The 21275-nt window shown below is 44.8% G+C and overlaps 7 protein-coding genes across 7 annotated transcripts; 3 read left to right on the top strand and 4 right to left on the bottom strand.

Moving 5' to 3' along the window:
- Positions 1-2234: 2234 nt before the first annotated feature.
- Positions 2235-3131, bottom strand: N7503_006135 (V-type proton ATPase proteolipid subunit; the record flags this gene model as incomplete). Its single annotated transcript, XM_057065682.1, has 5 exons — positions 2235-2305; positions 2363-2466; positions 2524-2680; positions 2773-2891; positions 3115-3131. 5 exons carry the CDS (start codon positions 3129-3131, stop codon positions 2235-2237), a joined length of 468 nt encoding a protein of 155 aa, XP_056923425.1.
- A 1265-nt stretch (positions 3132-4396) lies between these two features.
- On the bottom strand, positions 4397-6366 carry N7503_006136 (tannase and feruloyl esterase; the record flags this gene model as incomplete). Its single annotated transcript, XM_057065683.1, has 7 exons — positions 4397-4706; positions 4763-5295; positions 5354-5491; positions 5548-5630; positions 5684-5897; positions 5958-6006; positions 6059-6366. 7 exons carry the CDS (start codon positions 6364-6366, stop codon positions 4397-4399), a joined length of 1635 nt encoding a protein of 544 aa, XP_056923426.1.
- A 2132-nt stretch (positions 6367-8498) lies between these two features.
- Positions 8499-9983, top strand: N7503_006137 (uncharacterized protein; the record flags this gene model as incomplete). Its single annotated transcript, XM_057065684.1, has 1 exon — positions 8499-9983. One exon carries the CDS (start codon positions 8499-8501, stop codon positions 9981-9983), a length of 1485 nt encoding a protein of 494 aa, XP_056923427.1.
- Positions 9984-10392: 409 nt separating this feature from the next.
- N7503_006138 (uncharacterized protein) lies at positions 10393-10788 on the bottom strand (the record flags this gene model as incomplete). The annotated part of the gene is made up of 1 exon (XM_057065685.1): positions 10393-10788. One exon carries the CDS (start codon positions 10786-10788, stop codon positions 10393-10395), a length of 396 nt encoding a protein of 131 aa, XP_056923428.1.
- A 3448-nt stretch (positions 10789-14236) lies between these two features.
- N7503_006139 (fungal specific transcription factor domain-containing protein) lies at positions 14237-16404 on the top strand (the record flags this gene model as incomplete). The annotated part of the gene is made up of 4 exons (XM_057065686.1): positions 14237-14690; positions 14762-14861; positions 14921-15184; positions 15366-16404. 4 exons carry the CDS (start codon positions 14237-14239, stop codon positions 16402-16404), a joined length of 1857 nt encoding a protein of 618 aa, XP_056923429.1.
- A 199-nt stretch (positions 16405-16603) lies between these two features.
- On the bottom strand, positions 16604-18445 carry N7503_006140 (fungal specific transcription factor domain-containing protein; the record flags this gene model as incomplete). The annotated part of the gene is made up of 2 exons (XM_057065687.1): positions 16604-18010; positions 18077-18445. 2 exons carry the CDS (start codon positions 18443-18445, stop codon positions 16604-16606), a joined length of 1776 nt encoding a protein of 591 aa, XP_056923430.1.
- Positions 18446-19314: 869 nt separating this feature from the next.
- Positions 19315-21145, top strand: N7503_006141 (uncharacterized protein; the record flags this gene model as incomplete). The annotated part of the gene is made up of 7 exons (XM_057065688.1): positions 19315-19571; positions 19625-19673; positions 19736-19982; positions 20035-20114; positions 20165-20551; positions 20608-20942; positions 20998-21145. 7 exons carry the CDS (start codon positions 19315-19317, stop codon positions 21143-21145), a joined length of 1503 nt encoding a protein of 500 aa, XP_056923431.1.
- Between the last annotated feature and the right edge of the window lie 130 nt (positions 21146-21275).

The following is a 21275-nucleotide window of genomic DNA, read 5'->3' on the forward strand; positions in this document are numbered from 1 at the left end:
GCAAGCGGATCATCGAGCAGGGAGCTTTTGTTTTCTTTGCACATTCCCATCGGGTAGCTCTACAGGTCTCAGGATGCTAGCCTTTCTCACATCGTGGCTGCTTCGAAGGCATCGAATCTATCTATCAATCTTCCTGTTTAGTCTACTCGTGTTCGGTCTTGGCCACTTTGCCAATAGACCGCGATACGCTTCCTCTCTAGACGTGCCGTTATCATTTATCGATGTACAGCAACGCTATCATTCATGGACGACTAGGACCTTTTTCCCGCCGCTTGAGGATTCGGGAGACAGCGATTTGACAGTGCTTGACTTATACGCGGGGTTTCCCGCTCACCTTTTACATCACATCTAATTCATTCTTAAAAGAGGCACTGGCGAGCCTAAGAAGAACAAAGCCCATCTTGCCTCCGTTACCTCCTACAAAACCAACCTCATCATTTTTTCCGATTATGAAAAAATTATTGGTCAGCATCATTTCATTGAGGTTCCCGAAGATCTCCCGTCGACCTATGCCATTAATAATCCAGACTTTGCGGCTTACAATGCCTAGAAGTTGGCTCATTCACAAGATGGTTCGGTCAGGTATTCGCAGGACAGTTGGCGACTCGACCAGTTCAAACTTTTGCCTACGGTTGAGAAGGCGTATGAGATGCGCGCGAACGCCGATTAGTATGTCTGTATCGAAGCCGACACTTATTACTTCTGGGATACATTGTTCCGTATCCTCGATAAGCTCGACCCATCTATAATAAATTACATGGGATTACCGGTTCCGGGAGCTGAAGAACAATATGTCGCGTATGGCGGCGCAGGTTTTGTGCTGGTGAGTGGCGTAATGAAGCGCTTAAACGAAGGTTTCAGCAGTGAATCTCGCCTCAGTTTTCATTTCCAGTATATGGCAAAGAAAGACTGCTGTGACGATGCAGTGCTTGCTTATGCGATAATGGAAAATATCGGAGTGAAACTGGAAGGGCTTTATCCTACATTTGCAGGTGACGAGCTCGGGGCCCTTAAAGTGAACAGAGAGAGATGATGTATACCACCACTTCCACTTCATAAAATGTCGCCAAAGCAGCTAACAGTGCTGTGGAAATGGGAGCGAACGCGACCATACAATGAGGTATTTATCATGCCCCTGCCAACGACGTGTCCACTACTAACGCTATTAGGAACGTTTTTTTTCCTCCAGCCTCCTTGCATATACTCATTCCCGTCTACGCGATGGGCCTACCGTAAAGCTCTAGGACAACTACTCGGATGTTCCTCAACCAGAAGGGTCCCATGCTCATGATTTCACTACAGTGTGTAGTGCTACCCATGGTACGGACCCAGAGTGCTTGCAGTTCTCATATACATCCAAAACGTGCAGGTTTGGGAATTGGATACAGATGGGGAAGCAGATGCCTGACAGCGAGGGTTTCATATCCGTTTGGGATGTCAAAAAGATGTCAAACCTAGGTTCAGGCCAGATATGGATATCAGTGACTCATGCACGCAGACGTTTTGGCTTCAGCCAACCATCATTAGCGAGCATGCAACGAAGAATGTACATGAAGATAACGTGTATTTTACGTACGTTGATTGACAATCTACACCACTTTGATGGGGATAAAAACACCTGAATCAGCTCGCACATAATATATTCAGCAACGTTCCGTAGAACACATGTTTTTGAAGGTTCGGCCGGTACCAAATTACTTGAAGTCAGCAAGGTGCTACTCTAATGAATACAGCTGCATGAATGTCAGAATTCTATGCCCTGAGGATTGCCAGTGATCTAAGTCGTCCAAAGAGGATCTGTCTCTGCCTAGTCGCCTTGAATTTGGTGCTATAGAGTAGCAAGTTGATTCAGTTGTTGATGGCTGTATAACGCTGTTCCTGGGGGGAAAGGGGAGGGATACTGGATAGATAGCCCAGAAACAGAAAGGGGAGGCACAATATATGTGTGATCTTATCTGAGAAATAAGAAGCGCGGATAAAAAGCAGACAGTACATCACTACATAGACAACACAATAGCCTGTAGTTGATCAGCCACAACCTTGAGAAATTTGGACCTCTTTACGAAAGCCTGAAACACAAATATGATGACCACACCGGTTTCTTCAAACAAAAGATGAAATCGCGAGAGCAGTGTATGAAACATGGACGGTAGAGCAAATCCTGCGGAATCGCTACATTCCAGTAATAACTCGATTGCTGAACTGGGTTACTTCCTCGTCCTTGAAAAGGGCTTTTAGAAGCAGTCCTCGACATCTTGTTTCGAGCGTGAGTTCATGAGAAGGGCGACAATTAGACCGTAAAGGCCTTATAGAGAATTAGCATCTTATTCTTCATTTCTGGAAAATATAGTCGCGTTCTTACCAAGCACTTCAGAGAAGATGAGTATCAGAATCATACCAACATACAGCTTTGGCTGCTGAGCTGTTCCACGAACGCCAGCATCGCCGACGATGCCAATAGAAAATCTAGACACATAATAGAAAATTTAGCTATGGCTAGAATCTTGTCCTGGTATAACTTACCCAGCTGCCAAGCCAGCAAGACCGACCGAGAGACCTGCGCCAAGCTGGATAAAGCCTGTATATAAAGCGAGGTTCTGCTGCAAATCGTTTGCGATAAGGACGGAAACGACTAGACCATAGATGGCAATAATACCAGCCATCACGACAGGGACAATATCTGTTTAATAGCATTTGAAGTCAGCTGTGAGTCGAGTCCAAGAAAAGTCAATTTTCTTAATGTAACCTCATCCAGAATTACATATGACTTACTCTTCACAATCAAGTCAGGTTGCAGGATGGCCATCGAGCAGACGCCGACGCCGGCCTTAGCAGTTCCGTATGCAGCGCCGAAATTCGTGACGACAATGGCGCAGACGCAACCCATCGCGCTAAAGAATGGCTAGGAGTATCATAATTAGAGGGGGTGAACTGAATCCGATGTCTAGGTTGCCACGTTCAAAGCAGCCACGAGAAAGGTGAGCTCACAGAATAGGCAGGACTAAGAGAAGGAGTTTAGTACAGATTATATGTGGGACGTTAAGAGTGAAAATGAACAGATTCTGATCGAGATGGATACAATGGAAGTGCCAGGGGTCCATGAGCTTTACATACCATAATTCCGACGTCATTTTGCTGATTTACTTAGTAATTTGGCGCAGATACGTCGGGAGGGATGTCAAAAGAATCCCAAGAATCAGATCTCAAGAGATGGATTTTTTCACGTTACTTCAAGTACATGAATAGAAGAGGAAGACTTGGCAAAACCTCATGCACAGAGACGGAACTTACTAGGCCTAGTTTGCCTAGGAAAGGCTTCTAAGTCAGAAGGTTTGTCACAACAAAAGTACTGTATGGAGTATCATACTAAATACACCTCCGTTTGGAGATAGCCGGAGCTTCTTCAGCGAAATTTGCCTAGGGGATAAGCGCTAGTGCTGTTCTATTATATTGGAATCCACTGTCGCTCTGGGGGGATTGCCTGATGCCTAGAACCGATGTATCAGGAAATCAGCCAAAGATACCGTGTAATCTATCTAAGTGGGCCTAGCTTAGGCTTCAGCAAATAGGTTCCCATTTCAGAATTCCAGGGCCCACCCCACCCCAAAAACTCCATGCCCCTATTGGGGTCCCTATTAGGCCCCAATAGGGGCGCCATTTTCAGTAAGGTTAGCGTGGATACCTGATTTTCGATATGGGCATTTATAAGCACGAACCTATAATAACCACAACTTAGAATATATTTAGAATAACATTAATGAGAGGGTAGCAATTTATAGATTCTAGAATATCTTTACAAATTTTTCTATTAGCCACCTATAGCTCTTACTAGTAAACACTAACCTTCTGACTTTTTAGTAGTTTACTAGGACTTATAGAAGGTAGCTAAAGAAGCGCTAACCTAACATAGCTAAAACTTCTTACCCTCCTTTTCTAATACTATACTATAGTATTTTATTATACTTAACTCTAATATCTTTCTCTATAGGGGTATAACAATAGTCAGGTCTTTATACCACTCATTATTAAGAAGCAGAACCTTTATATAGACTCTGTGGAACCGGTCAAGGCCATTTTAAAGGAAATGCTTATTGGACGATTCAGAACCGAAGGGGCTACACTATCTCATTTATACCCTGTCATGATGTTCAGGCTTTGCCAAGATTTCTACAATCATGTACCAGAACCCGAACCTGAAACCCCATCAACTATTCACAGCCTGAAGTATTTGGGGCTAAAGAGGATTCTATAGCTTCCTGGGGATCTTTGCACCGATTGCCAAGTTGGAAAATGCATTTCCACGACGACATACGCGATATTCTAGCTCTTGATTTGTAGGATAACCCAGCTGCTGCACTCGGATGAGAACATCAACTGTTGTTTAAGATACCCAATCTTAATAAAGAAGCTTGCACTCCCAAGATGATGCATCGTTAGGGTCACCAAGTCCACGGTATTTAGCCTGCTGCGGGTGTGGACAAATCGGACGCTGGCGCGTGATCTCATCTTCGGTTGTAAAGTTGGAATACGCAGTCCCGATGATATATTCCGGCGCCGTGCCATTCTCAACCCAATTCATGAGGGCATATAGGATATCGTGTTGGGCGTCTTCGTAGCCAGGGACTGAATGTTGTCCATTATTTGTCATGGAGATTCCAGCAATGAAGTATGGCGCGTTCACGTAGTCCGCGGTGTCTGTACAATGTCTGCCGCGCCGCATCGTCAGCTAGAACAGTAAGCGAGGAGTTTGAAGATGACAAACCCCATGCCAGGAATAGCAAAAAAGCGATAATGATCGTCAAGCTTGATTCCCTTCGGCGTGACCGCTCGATCGATATGATCACGCAGGTAAAAGCTCGCACCTGTAGCGATTCCGCCATCACTTAGACCGTGGTAATGGATGAGCTTCTTTCCCGCGTTGAAAAATGGACTCATGTCATAATTTGTCGCATCTGCATCCCCTACATTAAGTCGTTCCGATAACTCTACTACTTGTTCGCCGTAGTCTTGCCAGTTCCAGCTTGGTCCAAGTCCGAGCGTGTACTGTATATAGCCAACTCCGATGACATTCGGAGCACCACCGTCGATGTTGAGATCCCAAAAGTGCTCGGAGCCTCGCAGCCAATGAGGAAAGATCAACGAGGAGTCTGTGCCCATGTAATCGTTGGTAATGGTGTCGAGAGTCGCGAGCTGGGCGGCCGTCAAACATCCAGCCGCGGTGGAGTTGGTAATGTTCTGAGAACAGAGGAGAGTTTCGGGGTTGAAGTTGCACCCGTATGGATCTGAGATAATAGTCTAGGGGAAAGTCAGATTCCCTGAAAAGAAGTGAAAATATGCAAAAGAGAGAGTTTACATCAATCAGCCCATCCTGGCCATCACATTGCTTCAAAACCTCCATTCCAATGGTGTCAAACATTGAAACTGGAATCATAGACGCATTTGAGATATAGTTAACATATCCAAGCCATGCTTGCCAGACCTGTTGGTGAGACTTGATCCAATTGATAGTTAGCAATTATGCGATTGATGAAGATGTGAGACACCAACAGTCCACCATGCAGGCGCACCAGCAATAACTCCGTCGAAATCATCGGGAAACATCTCTACCTCCTTGATCCCTTGTCGACCACCTGTCTGAATATTAGAAATGCCTTTTTCCTTCCTAGTGCCTCTCCTTCCTTACCAGTACTGCAACCCTGGTAGTAGTTATAAGACGGTTTGGCGTCGTAAAAAGATTCGACAATAGCCTTGCCATGAACTACACTCTCATGCAATGCCTTCCAACCCCAATTAGTCTGACTCTGAGAATTCTGATAAGACCATGAGGCCTCCGTACTGGTGCTATTATGTCCTGTATCAGTAGAGATTGTCGCATGGCCGTATCGAACTCCAGTTCCCTGCGTACGCAGTCTCATTAGTTTGATTTTACCGTCAAAGCTCGAACTTCCCGCTCATACCATATCCAACCAATTCACGCCTCCAGCAAGACCACCGTTTCCCACCGTCCTATAGACCTCTGTCAGAGAATATCCACACTCTTAATTTAAGCGACACCAACATTGTTCGACCATTCCACTTCTTGGGAAGGAACAGTCCAAACCCATATGTAGCGTTTGAATTATTTCCAGGAACCGTCGCTCCAATTGCACACAGCTCAGGGAGTTTAGTGGGATTAGTGGGCCATCCTGTGTCTGCTGCTGGGACGGTGAATGTTCCATTTTCATGGATCATTTGAGCGAATGAAAGACTGACGCCCGTAGGCATCATGGCAGAAACGGCATCAAAGGTACAGTTCACAGCTTGAGAAGCTGCGACCGCACTAATGAGGCTGATGGAGGTGATTGAGAGTAGATATTTGTTCCCCATTATAATCGCTGTGGGTGCTGAAAATCAACATGGCATGGAAAAGGGTTGACACTCCTTATATAGATCAGTGTTAGGCCGATGTGGGACATACAAACGGTCATACCGGTTGGTTATTAATTCTCTACCCAGGATCGCCTCAGTTAATGGGGATCGCTGACGATCGAGCCCCGTTCAGGCATGAAAGTCCGAGTGTTCAAAGTTCGGATGCAAGATTCCCGGGGAAGATCTTACAAATTGCATGGTTTCGCTATCTCCGACGCACATGCCACCTTCAGATATTTAACTCCAAGCTCATATGTAGCCATGAGCTATTATAAAGAATGGGAACTCATCCCCAAACTTGGTTCTAGACATGGATTGGAGTACAAGTAGCTGGTAACACAGTAGTAAAGGCTTCAAGCACTTTACACAATGAAGCCGGTCCCCGGTGACAAAACAGCAGTCCTCACAAGCGAAGTCACACACCTATTTACTATCATCATGGATATTAATTCTTGTACTGGTCATTTTGGCCGAGCAGTAAACTACTGGTCCAATAGAGTTTGAAACCGGGATGCATGTGGGGATGACTGCCAAAACTATGCAAACCCCGCATTCATGCACAGTGGGGATTACATTAATATGTACATCCCCATGAAGTTTGCCAAAAGCTTGCTTTTTCAGAAGGTATCTCGGACCTCCATCAAAGGCTGCCATAATTTAGTCGGTCGCCAAGGAAGTTTACTTTTGTTAGTGCTCGAGGCTGGAGTAAATCTAGAGAAGACGAGGGAGAAAAGAAGAATAGACTTCCGTAAAACCTAAGTTAGCCTTATACTGTGGTTCTGGTAGGCTCGTGGGCGCACGAGCCTAGACCTATGGGCTTGATTAGGCTTAATCAGGTTCCGTGCGGGCCTGGAACTGGCCCGTACGCGCCCGTAGAGAACCTCTAATATATATATTGTGGAATCCTAGAGTCTTCTGTCGAAGACTCTGGCTTATACCTTTTGGTCTAATGGAATAACCACGTGATCCATAACACGCGTTATCTCATCACTATAGTATTTAAATATACTTAATCCTAATATATTTCTTTATATCCTAATTAGTCTATTTTATATATACCTATCGCTTATAGTACGTGTCTATTAGTATTATAAGAGAAAATATAGTTACTAATTTTCTAAGATAGAAATAATAGGATACCTTAGATATCCTAAAATAGTACTAGATTTAGTATCTAGATTAAAAGTAAGTTCTAGGTAAGTCTAGAGCTAGTCTATAATAAAGAGATATTAAGGATAAGATTATTATAAATCACTTACTTAGCTTTTACTTTCTCTATATTAAGAAAGAAGAAGAATCTCTCTCTCTTAATTATTTCCTTCCTTAAGAATTAGTTCTAAAACTAATATAATCTATATTACCTTAGATTCTAAATCTATACTATATTAGTACTATTTTCTAATCAGTTAAGATATCTCTTACTATCTTCTTAGATAGCCCTTTTACTTCTTATACTTAATCAGATAATATACTATTATATATATATTTTACTATAGTATAACATCGTTATTAGGGTATAATATTAGGATATACTAATATAGTACCTAATCCTACCTAATCTACTCCTAAACAGTACCTATATGACTCGTTTAACTAGGGTTCTACCCTATGATATATGTAACTATCGTACTTAATAAATACGTTAATTCCTTAAGGATTAGTTTCTATTTATCCTATATTAGAATTATATATAATATCTTAAACCCTATCTAGTTTCTATAATCTTATCTATTAGTCCTTAGATATATAAAAGGGCTTTCTATAAATAATCCTTTATTATCTAATCTTAGATTAAGCTTCTAAAAGTAAAATTATCTTAAAGACTATATAAGAAAGGTTTATCTTAGTCTAAGAGGAAACCCTATCCTATATTGGTCAGTTGAGAGCGGGGTAAGTCAGTAGTAGCTGGGAATTTCAAACCTGACTTCTAGGCTTACCAGCCTCTTCACCATATTCAACACTCTGTATTACAATAATCTATTTGTACATTTCGCTTTTACTGGTAAGTGAGGACTGTAAGCTGGACGTCGGTCCTTTGAATAGATGTGATATTGACCCCATTGACAGTCACGAACTCCACTGTCATCCCAATGGATTTTTCACAACTTCCGGACATCAGTGAGTTTCTCGTCACGCCAGATAACCCTCCACGGGATGATCTAGAAGGGATAGACTATGTACGATGTGCAGCTCTACATAACTACTTGATCCACTATACCTGGCTCGCTGAAGGGCGCACCCTGCAAACTCTGAAAGACCAAAGCAGCAACTTTTTCACGTCCTCCGGGGCTGAGGCTCAGGCTGAAGCTCTTCGTCCAAGGCTTCATTCGTCAGTAGTATCTTTCCTTGATAATGCCCTGGTATTGCCCTATGAGAAAATGGAGGATTATCTCCCACTCTCTGTCTTTGCATGGGCCATTGAATCTCCAACCAGACTTATCGAGGAATTTCAAGGGGATCTTCACGACCAGCCGGTTAACAGCTTGGTGCGATTGTACAATGCCGACACGCCCATATCGACTCTAGGGGACGATGGCGCCGTTATCTACCACCAACACTTCAATCGCGTCGCGCTCTTCATGAGTGCCGATGACTTCGACCTCGCGTTTCCAGTTCAGGAGCATCCAGAAATTTGGACCTCACTAGAGACAATGCTCTCCCATTGGATCGACTTAATTCGTCTTGGGAAAGTGGTGGCTTCCCCTAATAAAGAACCAGCCTTATTCGAAATCGAGAAGGTCGGGCCCTGGGAGTGGCGGCCATATAGCGAGGCCCAGGTTACTTCGTGTGTCGCCGAGTGGGATCGGCTGTGTCAAGCTATCGAGGCGCGTATCACGCAGGTGCTAAATGCACCATCATTAATCGACGAGACTTGTGCGACCGGCCCAGAAACCCTAGCTACATCTATTGTCCTGGACGCCGCTTTACTACCTAACCCTTCTTTTGCGCGTTCCTTTTTGACGCGAGCGAGACGGCCCTGGTTCAAATCCATCGCTCCGGGCCTTCTTCTACCCCCAGTCGACCCATCTGCATTTGTTGCAACGCAACCATTCGCCGTATTACCCCGCTCTGAGTACACCGTACCGCCAGTTTGCCTTTTCCCCGCCGATACCAGAGACCAGCGTCCCGTCCACCTCAAGAGAATAACAAGCCCATGGCTATTAGAGCCCTTTTATTCAAGTTCCACCCAGACATGCAACCCATCTCATGTCTCTGCAGGCCTGTATAGTGAGGGAGTGGAGAGAAACTATTATGATATGGCCGAGGAGGGATTTCGGTTATTGCTCCCGTTCACCTTCAATGATGGTTTTACCAGGAGTGCATACGCACGACAAAGCGATATGAGGGCTGTTGACAGGAACGGCGCTGGAGAGCTTTTTCAACATGGATTCAAACCTTTTGGTGGTGCTTACGGACGGCCACAACGACTGGAGCGTTTGCTGGATCGTTGGCGCAAGCTGGTTGAAGATGGGGTTTGGTCTGTTGGACCGGAAGGGGTGAAGGGTACTATTGATACTTTCAAGGACGCTGAAACCGACCAGTGGAAGGATTGTTTTATCCCTCCCACATGGTAGGTGTCCTACATATAGTGCCATCTCGTCTTCAATCTGTGAGCACCTCATATGTCCAGTAAACATTGCAGCACTTGGGAGGATTTCTGTGATATATTCTGCTATGTAGTGGGAATGAAGGTGTTGGGCCTAAAATATGTATGTGAATGTTGGAAAAGGAGGGACATTAATAGAATGTCACGAGAAACATTTGAACACATGTGCATGCGACGAGAATAACGCACGAGCGATCTTCCTAATCCGACTCGGAGTCAATTCATGTTCATTCAAAACTGTTTATTTACAAATTCAGTCCCCACCCTTCAATTATGTTCCCCTTTTACCCTGTCAACCAGGCTGAGAGCTGCTCAAGGCGAGGACATCAATCCCAAAGAATGACATCTGGAAAGCTCGACTGACCTGTTGAACACAATCAATAAGGGTGCACATACGGCGCGGGAGTCACCGTGCTCAAAACGCCTGCCGATCTTGTCTCAGACCCAGTCGTACTCGCAGTGAGCGCATGCGTAGGTCGGGACTCGCTGCCTGCCGGACCACCCGTCGTAATAGTGAAAGTGGTGGGATCAACAGTCACCCTGTCCGGATCAGAGCTTTTAATTAGTTCCCTCGTCCACGACCCTGCACCTTGGTCGACCATATACATATCAACAACATTACCATGCTCGTCCAAAATAATACGCACTTCTGCGCGTGGGTCGCCATCCTTGTAGATGGTGTTGCATGTCCGTCCGTTAATAGGCCTGCCGTCCAGATCGACAAAGAGGAGATTTTCATAGTCAAGGTCGAGAATGGCATCTTTCTTTGCCATTTCTAAGTTATCTGAGGTCGGCGTGGCAGACGCCGGCTGGGTCGCTATCATCCTCATACAATGTGTCGTTTCCGACAAAGTCTCTTTAGAAGACTGATGGTTGAGAGTCAAACGGTTGGTATTGAGCGCTGGCTATCGGGGCTGGATTGACGTCCTAGGACTGTCGAAGCCATCCATACGCATTACCATATATACTTATTATCATATTCCTATTAGCGATACATTGACTTAGTAGTGAATTTAGGGGAGGGAAATATATAGGTCATCATTAAGAACGCGTAAGCTATGATTTATAGGCGTGGAGGTACTAATAACTCTACCTTAGTTAGTATAAGTATATATAGTCTATACTATAGTGGTTAAATATACTTAACCCTAATATATTTCTTAATATCTTAATTAGTCTATTTTACGTATACCTATTACCTATAGTATATATCTATTAGCCTATAAACCTTATTTAAATCCTTAAGCTCTTAGTAGTCGCGAGTCTATTATTCTTAATATATTTAGACTAGAAATAAATTAAAAAATAATATAAAAAGGGCGGGAATAATAAGACTTTACTAAAAGCTAAATATATTATTTAGAGATTAGAAATATATTTAGGAGTAAATACTTCTATAGTATAATCTATTATAACTCTTATATCTAGAATATCTATAGATATAGATATATTATAAATATTAACTTATTAATAATTTTTATACTATTTATAGATTTATTAGATACTATATTAAGAAAGGAATAGATAACTCTTATATTTATATCTATATATTATAATATAAACTTATCTAGGTAGCTATATTTTTAGGGGCTTCTTCTAATTATATTAATAAGCTAATCCTTATCTTCTAAAATATCCCTAAATTAATAATCTAGACTCTAGTCCTTTATTATATTATATTTCTTAGTATTTCTTCTTCTTAGTATTTCTTCTTCTTAGTATTTCTTCTTTTATTAATTTCTTATTATTTCCTTCTTATATACTATTATTATAAATTTAACTAAAGAACTCTTTATATTTAATACTAATTATAGATTCTAGATCTATAAGATCTATTAATATCTAGTAGAAGCTTATAGTATTATATACTATTTAATTATAAAGTATAAATAGTATCCTTTCTCTTTTACTAAAGTATAATAAATAATAATTTATACTAAGGTCTATGGCCTAGTGAATTCGATGGTTTGGACTCGCAGCTACTTTAGACCATAAGCCCGTGTTTTCCGCGACTATATAATAGCTTCTTAAAGAACGTTGTGTCCTAATTTAAAGTCGGCACCGTTTCTTTCTCCTCTTCACGGCGACGCTGTTCTCTTACTAGTCTAGAGCAGATACGATCACGTAGCACTCCATAACCGCTCTTGGCGATCTAGGCATTATCGACCACGAAGCAACCTCTAGCGACGGGCATCTATGGGGTTATTAAGTTTGTCAGCACCCTGTTGTTTGCCGTGGTGATTATAGGGTTTATCGGTCGCGATAACCGCTTAGGACTGGAATCAGCCTACAGATCCTAATTTTGGCCTTTATCGGTACGTGCCTAGAAGCCACTAAGGATATAACAACCGACGAATTAATGCGTCGTCCAACGCGGAGCCAGCCTCAACGGCAGTCATCGGGGCCATCTACCAATACGCTCTTATCAAAGTAATGGCTGGCTTAGTATTGTATACCTAATCGGTCTTACAAGACCTTTTCTACCCGCACCCGGTCCCTAAAAATATCTAACCTATCAGTGTTGCACTGGGCGTTTTATTCCGCTGCTATAAGGCGATGCCGACAGTGAAGATCTGAAGATTTTATTGATAATCTGGCTATTTGAAAATTGATTGTGATATCATGATTCATGAATATGACAATGTTAGATCCCTTTATTTACAGCCTTACTTTAGTGCGACGTGTAAAGGGGTTCACGGGTAGTTTCGGGGAGGAAATAAGTAAGAAATAAAATTAATTATTCGATCCACATGGTGGGGAAAGTGGGGAAAGATCACTTTGCTTATAGAAAATGCATCTGCGTTGTTCACAGGCTGAAGTCTTAGAAATCTAATTTTACCACACAACTATTGTTTATGAAACCAAGGTTCACGCGATGCTATAGATAAGCTAAGGAGTATTCGGAGCCATGGCGCAGGAAGGTGGAGAGTTTTTGGCAAAGTCCCGTACGACAACTCCAGCCAAGTATAGTATCGGTCACACCATCTATGTCCGGATGAGTTCAAGTGAATTCCCAGCCGTAAATAGCCTATTGTGGAGAATTTTGTCAGCTGTATGAGGTATATTAGCTACATAGCTGGGATATGAACTGACACAATTGACGAATTATGCTTCCAAGCGATACCCAGTCGTATAATCCTATGTGGAGGGGGAACGGTATCATTCCTTGAAGATATGTTAGCCAAATGGAAGCAAAGGTCATTTTTCTTAACCAGAAAAGCACAATGGAAAGAGAGAATCTTAGATGCATTCGAGGAAAAGTAGAGGAGGTTAAAGGTCTACTTTAAATATTCATCTTCGAATATAAGTAAAAGGATTGATACTCCCACCACCCCTTTACTACTACGTCTTGAATTGGAAGAGATTGAGCTTCCTATCTATTCGCGTGAGTATAAACTGTAGACAGAGACCAAGAATCAAAATACAAGAAGACTACAGTTGGGAATTACGTGGGACTTTTGCCCCCACTTCTTTTCCCCTGCCCCAGATTCTCCGGGTTTTAACCGAAAGCTAGCCGAAACTAGCGGTAAAATTGAGATTTAGTAACAGGATTGGCTGGAACTAACACGTACAGACATGTTAACTTGATTTGATAGCTCCATGACCCGCCGCCGTGCGCCAACACTTCGGAACAATAATGATCCCCCGGATGCGGAGATGCGGGGTAGTACGTACATACCGAGCAATGTGAAGTGCTGGACCTCGTTCCCTAAGTCCCTTGAACTTGTCAACTTGCCATCATGGCATCTCTGGCTGACTTTGGGCAACGTCAGCCCACAGAGAGGTCCAACTCACCCTCATTTCAACAATCAAAGGTTTGAAGATCACATCCATGCACTCACCTCCTCTCACCCATAGACGTAGAGATGTTGATTGGCTTTACAGATCTTTCACGCGGGGAATAGCAAGAAATGTCGCCATCGACGCGAGTCGCGGTTTGTCTCTAGGAGACTTAAGTCCGCACACCGGCACTGGTGAGTGTTTTTGTCCAGATGTAAAGCAGCTGATGTTTTCTTTGTTCTGATCAATATTTGCAGGTCCTATTTTGGGCCAAGTATCTCGGGGGTCGACAATGCCAATGCATCACCTTGGTATGGGGTAACAGCTGACCGGTTGTTGGATCTCGTAGGTGGAGAAGCATGTAACATACAATCCTACTGTTCTGGCGACATTGAGACAGGAAGAAGCCCCAGCCAACCATTTAGTGACACCGCGGAAAACATGGATCTAGGCTTTGACCTCTATAACGCGTCCTGTTATGATGCTGCAATTCACTTGGCAGATCACTGCGTTTCCATCATCACAGGGTTGGGCTCTGCTCTGCAAATCTATTTACTCGACCAATTTTGGATCCACTTCAATTCGTGTATACCTGTTGTGCACCAAGCAACTTTTCTCACTAGCCTCGAAGAAGCATACGGAGACTTCTGCTCACCGGAGCTTCATCTCGCAGTCCTCGCTATGGGTCTTCGACGCGCAGATCACAAGCGTTCAGATGTCCTGCAGCTTTTCCTTCCCAACTGGGATTCTATTCTGCACAAAAAGCTCAGATTGGTCATAGATAATCTATCTACACGGAAAGAGCGGCAGAGTATCACATATGCCCAAGCTGTCATCATTCTTGCTCAACTCGAGTGGGAGCGAGGACGAGACCACACAGCAAGACTTCACTTGAGTAGGTTTCATCGAACACATGGCCAGGAATTCAATATTCATAGCTTGCAGGTAATGCTGTCACCATGATAGCAGAAATTCGGAACCTTAGACATGAACTTGATATGGCAATTTCAGACGATGAAATCATAGCTCAACGTATTGCCTTGCGAGCGGTTAGTCTTATTGATAGGTGAGTATTAACCCCTACAGTTCGGGAATACTTCGTGTTAAGACTTTTCACTCTTCAAGTCATACGGTCCTGTTCAACCACAACTTCAACACCATTCTGGACGATCGGTCTAGTATCTCGAACTTTGCTACGGTTCACCGTCTTCGCATTAACCCACAGTCATCAACGCAGACGCAGGATCTCAGTTCACAGATCTTCAACGCACACCTAGAGCTGATGAGCATTACTACGAATGGGATAGAGCAGCTGCAATCGCAACAGACCCGCTCTACCGATAACCCTTTTTTCCGGCTAACAGCACTACACAATCGGCTACAGAGCTGGTATAGAAGCCTCCCGAATTATCTAAGCTTGAACTATCAGACAAAACAGTCTTCACCTCCAAGTCTATTTATTCTTCAGTAGGCACATCCTCATCCACGGTTTCACCCAAAAGAGTGGAAAGAAACCCCCTCCCAAAAGGAGATAAGATATAGGGGACAGCTAACAGAATTATGCTTGCAGCCAACAATTTCACGCTATTCTAATACTGTTATATCGTCCTTATTCGCTCCAGAAGTCATTAGCGAGCATTATGGTCCGCTTCAAGGATGTCAACATCGACCAGCTATCCGAAGAAATTCACAATATTCTGCTTACGAACGCGATGCAAATAGCGGATCTCATCTTGGAGTCACGCAAACGGTTCAAACTCGGTGCTATTTTTCCCTTGTCGGTTCAGCAAGGAGCCCTTGCAGCCGGCGTTCTTTTGACCATGTCACGCGTAGCGGGCAATTGTATAAGAGATTCGAGTCTCCGATACCTTCAATATCTTCAACAATTTTTCAGTGAAATGTCTGCGATAAATGGACCAGCTGAAAGGTTAGATCGGACTTTGCAGGATCTCACAGCAACATCGAGCAGCTGCGACCGCCCTACGCAGAGACGCACGCAGAGCGTAGATATTACGAATTCAGGAAGACCCGGGACAGAAACCTCAATTGGTGGCCCCAATGATACTCTGTGTCTCCACAGAAGTGACGACAATGGACAAGGGAGCCTCCCCGGATGTGCAGCAGACCAGCAAGGTACCACCGCTGCTTATGCATATACAAAGGATAATGGTGCCCCGAAAAGTGGCATTCCTGATGACCTTGATCCAACGACAGATTTGGAGCACAGGACAGTACCGCCGCCTCCTGTCACCAATACTTCTATCAATATCCGCTCTCTCAGCCAATCATCTGACCGATGTATCAACGCAATGGAATCAGAGAGTATGCCGTCCTCGCACGCTGTCGACAGAGGTCTCAACCACCTAACGCCTGTTGATATATCATTGGAAGAAGGGGGGTTATTTGTCCCTCAGTTGCCCCTCGGTACAGAAAATCTAAGCTTACCCGGAGCTGGTCCTGACTCGGACTCCTGGAACCAGGATGATGTTAGCGTGTCCTGGTTAGAAACATTCAAGACACTCAAAGAAGTGAATGAGCGACCTGTATCCCAGAAGATGGTTGCCAACGAGTTTGGTGATGTGATGGGGTGTATCTTTAAACTGTGGTGATTTGATCTAGATGTATAATCTCATTGATGAGCGCAGTACAACTTTACTGAGTCTATATTTAACCCCGAGGTCTACCGTTTTCTCTTTTCACCCCCGCCCAAGCAATCTTACTCTTTCCGCATATGATCATTTGCGTAGACTTTATTCCACCATATCCATGGTTATATATATATATATACGTCTGTGGCGGTCAACTGTCTCAGCTCTCTGGAGAAATATGAGACACATTGAGCCCCCCTGAGCCGCTGGGGGAGACTCCTTGATTGAAATGGGGCAATCCGAAACCGAATACATCATAGCTGGGTATATCATCGAAGCACGATTGCCAGAAGGTCTCGTTGGTCTCTATGAGAGGAGAAAATTCCAACCCACAAGCTTCTTGGATCTCCGCAGCTATGGGGGGCAAATTCCGCGGCATCGTCAGAGTTGGGCCAACCCTGGGCTCACCAAGTTGCTGGACGACTTTCCCTGGGTTTTGGGCTATGAAATGCCTTATACCCGCTGTTTGCTGCTGCTGCTGCTGCTCCTCAGAGACAGATAGATCAGCCTCATGCTGTTCAGCTGCTCTCAGATACTCCAACGCTTCAGCCTCGGTCCCATAAGCGCCCCCCAGAGAAAGCAAAAACCGTCTGCACTCCTGGATACCCTGGATAGCAGCACGTTTGACAGCCTCATTTGGTGACTTGGTATCAAGTAGATGTATTAGGACAGCCGCAACAGCGCTGCCGACGGCCGTCGTCGATGAGTATGATGACAGGCCGGACTGGTAAAGACCTCGATTGATGCATGTCAGCTCCCAGGCGGCATGACGAAGTATGCTCTGGGACGAATCCTGCAGCTTCCCGTATATATTGCACCAGGTCGAGATAGGGGATAGGGCTTTGAGGCGGTATAGTGCACTGAGTGCTACATAGTAAACGACATGGACGGTGGCTCTGTGCACGATCAGGCTACAGCCCTGCTGGGTATTCTGCTGGTTTGAGATTACGCCATGGGATTCATAGCGCAGGTCAAGAGGTATTTCATTGTACCATCTGGCGAAATCTTCTACGCAGCGGTCGAGGCGGATAGATGGGGATGGAGGAGAGTACTCGTGATAATCCTCTCGATTACTGCCTTCCACCTGTTGGCGGATTTTGAAAGTCGTGGTTAGGAAACGAGAAATACAGACACACAGCTTCATGTGTTCTATACACAGTCTGGCCAATGCATTATGTATGGCAGGGTCCTCGAGAGCACTGAGACGTTGCATCACCTTGGGTAGATGGATACCAGCCGAGACACGTATATTATGGTCGAAATCATTCAGTGTAAGCATTGCAACATCGTAGAAGGTTATCCTCGCTGGACGTCCTAATGCTAAAGCAATCTTCTGTTCGCGAGCAAAAATGCACCACCACACCCGGCGGCGAAGATGCTGCTCAGGCGGATCAAAACGCGACTCGTCAGGCTCGAGGTGTAATCCGATTGAGTGGGCCAGGGAAATGGCAGTGCCTGCCCAGTACCATGGACCTTTTTTCTCCTTTCCCGGATACCAAGTACTCATGAGTACTGCGGCCTGGACGGAGGTGAATGTGTCTGGCTCTGTATTGCAGTCGAAGAGGACCTAGAGAGCTTGTTAGCTCCTTGAAAGTCGAGATTATTAAGCAAAGAGCAAGAAACGTAGTCTCACTTTAGCCTGATTGAAGAATGCACGACGAGCTGATTGTTTGCAATCAAAACCTTCTTGTCTGATGATCTCATTCTCCACAAATGTCACCCCAGAGCACATGACGGCTTGGAGCAGAAGAAGGCTTATTGGTCTTTTGCCATTGTTCTCATTGGCTAAGATCGATAAAACCTGGGCTTTGTCCAGCAATGGCAGGAGTGGATGTGTGAACTCGAGGTACCGTGCGAGACAAACATCGCGGAAGGTATCGGTAGGCAGAGAGAAAGCATTTTTCTCATAGAGATATCGCAGATCAGCTTGGTCCAAGCTTGTGGGAAGAGGTCTGATAAAGCTCGGTAAATTTGGACAAACGATGTCATCCGTCGGGTTCATTGTTAAACGGTGTGAGGATGGGGCAAGCCTCTCCCTTGCTATTCCGGCATGGTCGCTATTTGAAGGGTATGGTGGGTGATTTTCCAAGATTGTATGACATTTACGACAGTGCTGGCTGTTCTCTTGTGAGTCTATCTCGGGGGCACTTTGTCTGCTTTGTCCTGGCGACGCGACAGTAGAGGTACCTGACTTGCTAGCTTTTGGTACTCTGTTTCATCAGGGCGTAGATCAGCTACAACGATCTTTCCAGTGTCCATTTCGCCTCCAATGCATACCTATGGCGCTTGCTTCGCGGGATAATACACTCCAGCGAATCCAAGTGGCAGTTCGTACAGGGAGGTCCATTGCGTACCACGTCGCACCGAACTTTGCGAGACCGGCACAACGTACAGGCTCGACCGGCGCGCTTTTTGACCCTTCCATCAATAGCTCCAGGCTTCTCCATACTGAAGTGACGTCCTGGATGAGTGTTGCTTAACACAGGGCTCGGGTTGTTCGTGGGGTTTCCCCCGCAGTTCGATGGTGCGGGGCTCAACGCAGTGAACAGACAAGGGCCCAAAGCGCTGCTTAGTGCCGATGTGCTATAGTGTTCAACAGTATTTAAAATTTGATAACCGCGGCTATCTAACAAAGCCGACACTATCCCACGTCTGCTGTGGAGCATAGGAGCCCAGTTAGATAGCCGAAACGAATCAATTGTCTTCTTGACTGGGACCTTGGGAGAGGAAACAGCCGGTACCGTGATGGAGTTTCCCAGGAAAGGAGGGGTCTCTGGGGCCCCATATATGCCGCGTGATTTGTGAGGATGATATACTGGGTCATTTCATTTCTATTTTCAATACCTTGGTAGAGGAAACTATCGCCACATTATGGTTTCATCGATAGAGGACGTTGCTACAAAGTCAGAGCATGAGGAGACGCTCTCTGCGCTCGAGGTAGACGTCGATGTATCCGACCAGTGCCAGGTGAATCGGACCAAAAGGAAGATAGATCTTAGGATCTGCATTGTTCTGGGGGTGATGTATACCGCCTCATTAATTGATCGTGTCAATTTACCTGTGAGTACCTCCTCTCTCTGGAATCTCTCTGCAACCTTTGGAAACGTCGGCTCAGAAGAACAGAATGCGTATGTCCATTTCAAGTCACTGTCATCGAGATACCAAATCTGATCATCGAAAGTTATGTCGCTGGGATGAGAACAGATCTCGACCTCCAAGGCAATGCTTATGTGAGTCAGTGGCAGGTCCTGATGGCATTCAAAAATAGCTTACTTAAACCTTATACTCCAAGTCCCTCTTAATCCTCCTCTTCTTCCCGTTCTATATATTGTTTCAGCCACCAATGACTGTGATTGCTCGGAAACTCCGCCCGCGCCGCTTTTTAAGCGGCATTGTGACTGCCTGGGGTTTGGTAATTGTCGGACATGGCCTTGTTCAAAGCTGGCGATCTATGCTTGCTTTGCGGTGCTTGTTGGGAATCTTTGAGGCAGGCTTCTTCTCCAGTTGCGTGCATCTGTTGAGTTCTTGGTACATCAGAGGTAATCTGAACTCTGAAAGAAAATGAACCACGAGGTTTAACTTGCTCATCAGCTGAGGTCGCAAAACGAAACGCCGCCTTTTATCTCCTGGGGTCCTTTATTGCAGGCTTCGGCGGTATCCTGGCGTATGGTGTAGGCCAACTCAAACCAAAAATGCTCTTCGAATGCTAAGGGTGTAACAGTTGTCAAAAATGGATGGAGTCGGTGGTCACGCAGGCTGGCGATGGATATTCCTTTTGGAGGGCATTATCACCATTGCTTTTGCTCTCATAGCCTACTTTCTCATCGTCGATTTCCCGGAGGACGCTCAAAAATCCTGGAAATTCCTCCAAGAAGATGAAATAAAAGCAGTCATCGATCGACTTAACAGAGACCGACAGGACGTCACAACATCTCCCTTTAAACTGGGCTCATATTTGAGGAACGCATTAGACTGGAAGATCTGGTTCTTTGCTGCTAACTTTGGTCTCTCCTCAGTGGTCACATACAGTGTCGCTTACTTCCTTCCTATTGTCCTACGTGAAGGACTTGGGTTTTCTGAGGCAGCGTCTCAGTGTCTGAGTACTCCAGTAAGACTCTACTCAGTCAAGTGGACAAAAGTACATGGCTAACCGAAGTATGTCAGTGTTATGTCTTTGCATCAATTCTTGGATTTTCTGAGAGTATCATATCTGACAGAATCGGGCTTCGAACACCGTTTCTTCTCTTCAACTGTGTTATCGAAGTGATCGGAGTTGTTGTCTTGGGTTACGCAAAACCAAGTGGCGTCAGATATTTCGGAGCGTTCCTCATTATTGCGGGAGCCAACTCAAATATTCCACTGTCTTTGACATACCAGGCAAATAACATCCGAGGCGTGTGGAAACGCGCCTTCTGCTCAGCAACTATCGTTGGTGCTGGAGGTATCGGTGGTATCATTGGTTCCTTGACCTTTCGAGACCAAGATGCCCCAACATACAGGTGAGCCCTTATGCATGAGGCTTAATTCCTGTACCGCATACTGATTAACTTCAAGACCGGGCTTATACACCTGTATCACTGCTGCATGCGTGACATTTATCTCTGTCTGCACCACATCGACATATTTCTTTGTCCAGAACAAGAAGCAGAAGGAAGGGAAAGTCGTGATCGAGGGCTTAGAGGGCTTTAGGTACACATATTGACGGATAGCCCATTTTCCGGGTCCAAAGGTGCGCGGTCTTAGCAGTGTTGTCAAGTTGTGCTATATAAATATACGAGATTCGCAGCTCTGTTCGCCCTATTCAAATCAGCATTCTCTTGAATGTTTATATC

Source organism: Penicillium pulvis (genome assembly GCF_028828015.1).
Source record: "Penicillium pulvis strain IBT 33274 chromosome Unknown contig_23_segment0_segment0, whole genome shotgun sequence".
NCBI classification, from domain to species: domain Eukaryota; kingdom Fungi; phylum Ascomycota; class Eurotiomycetes; order Eurotiales; family Aspergillaceae; genus Penicillium; species Penicillium pulvis.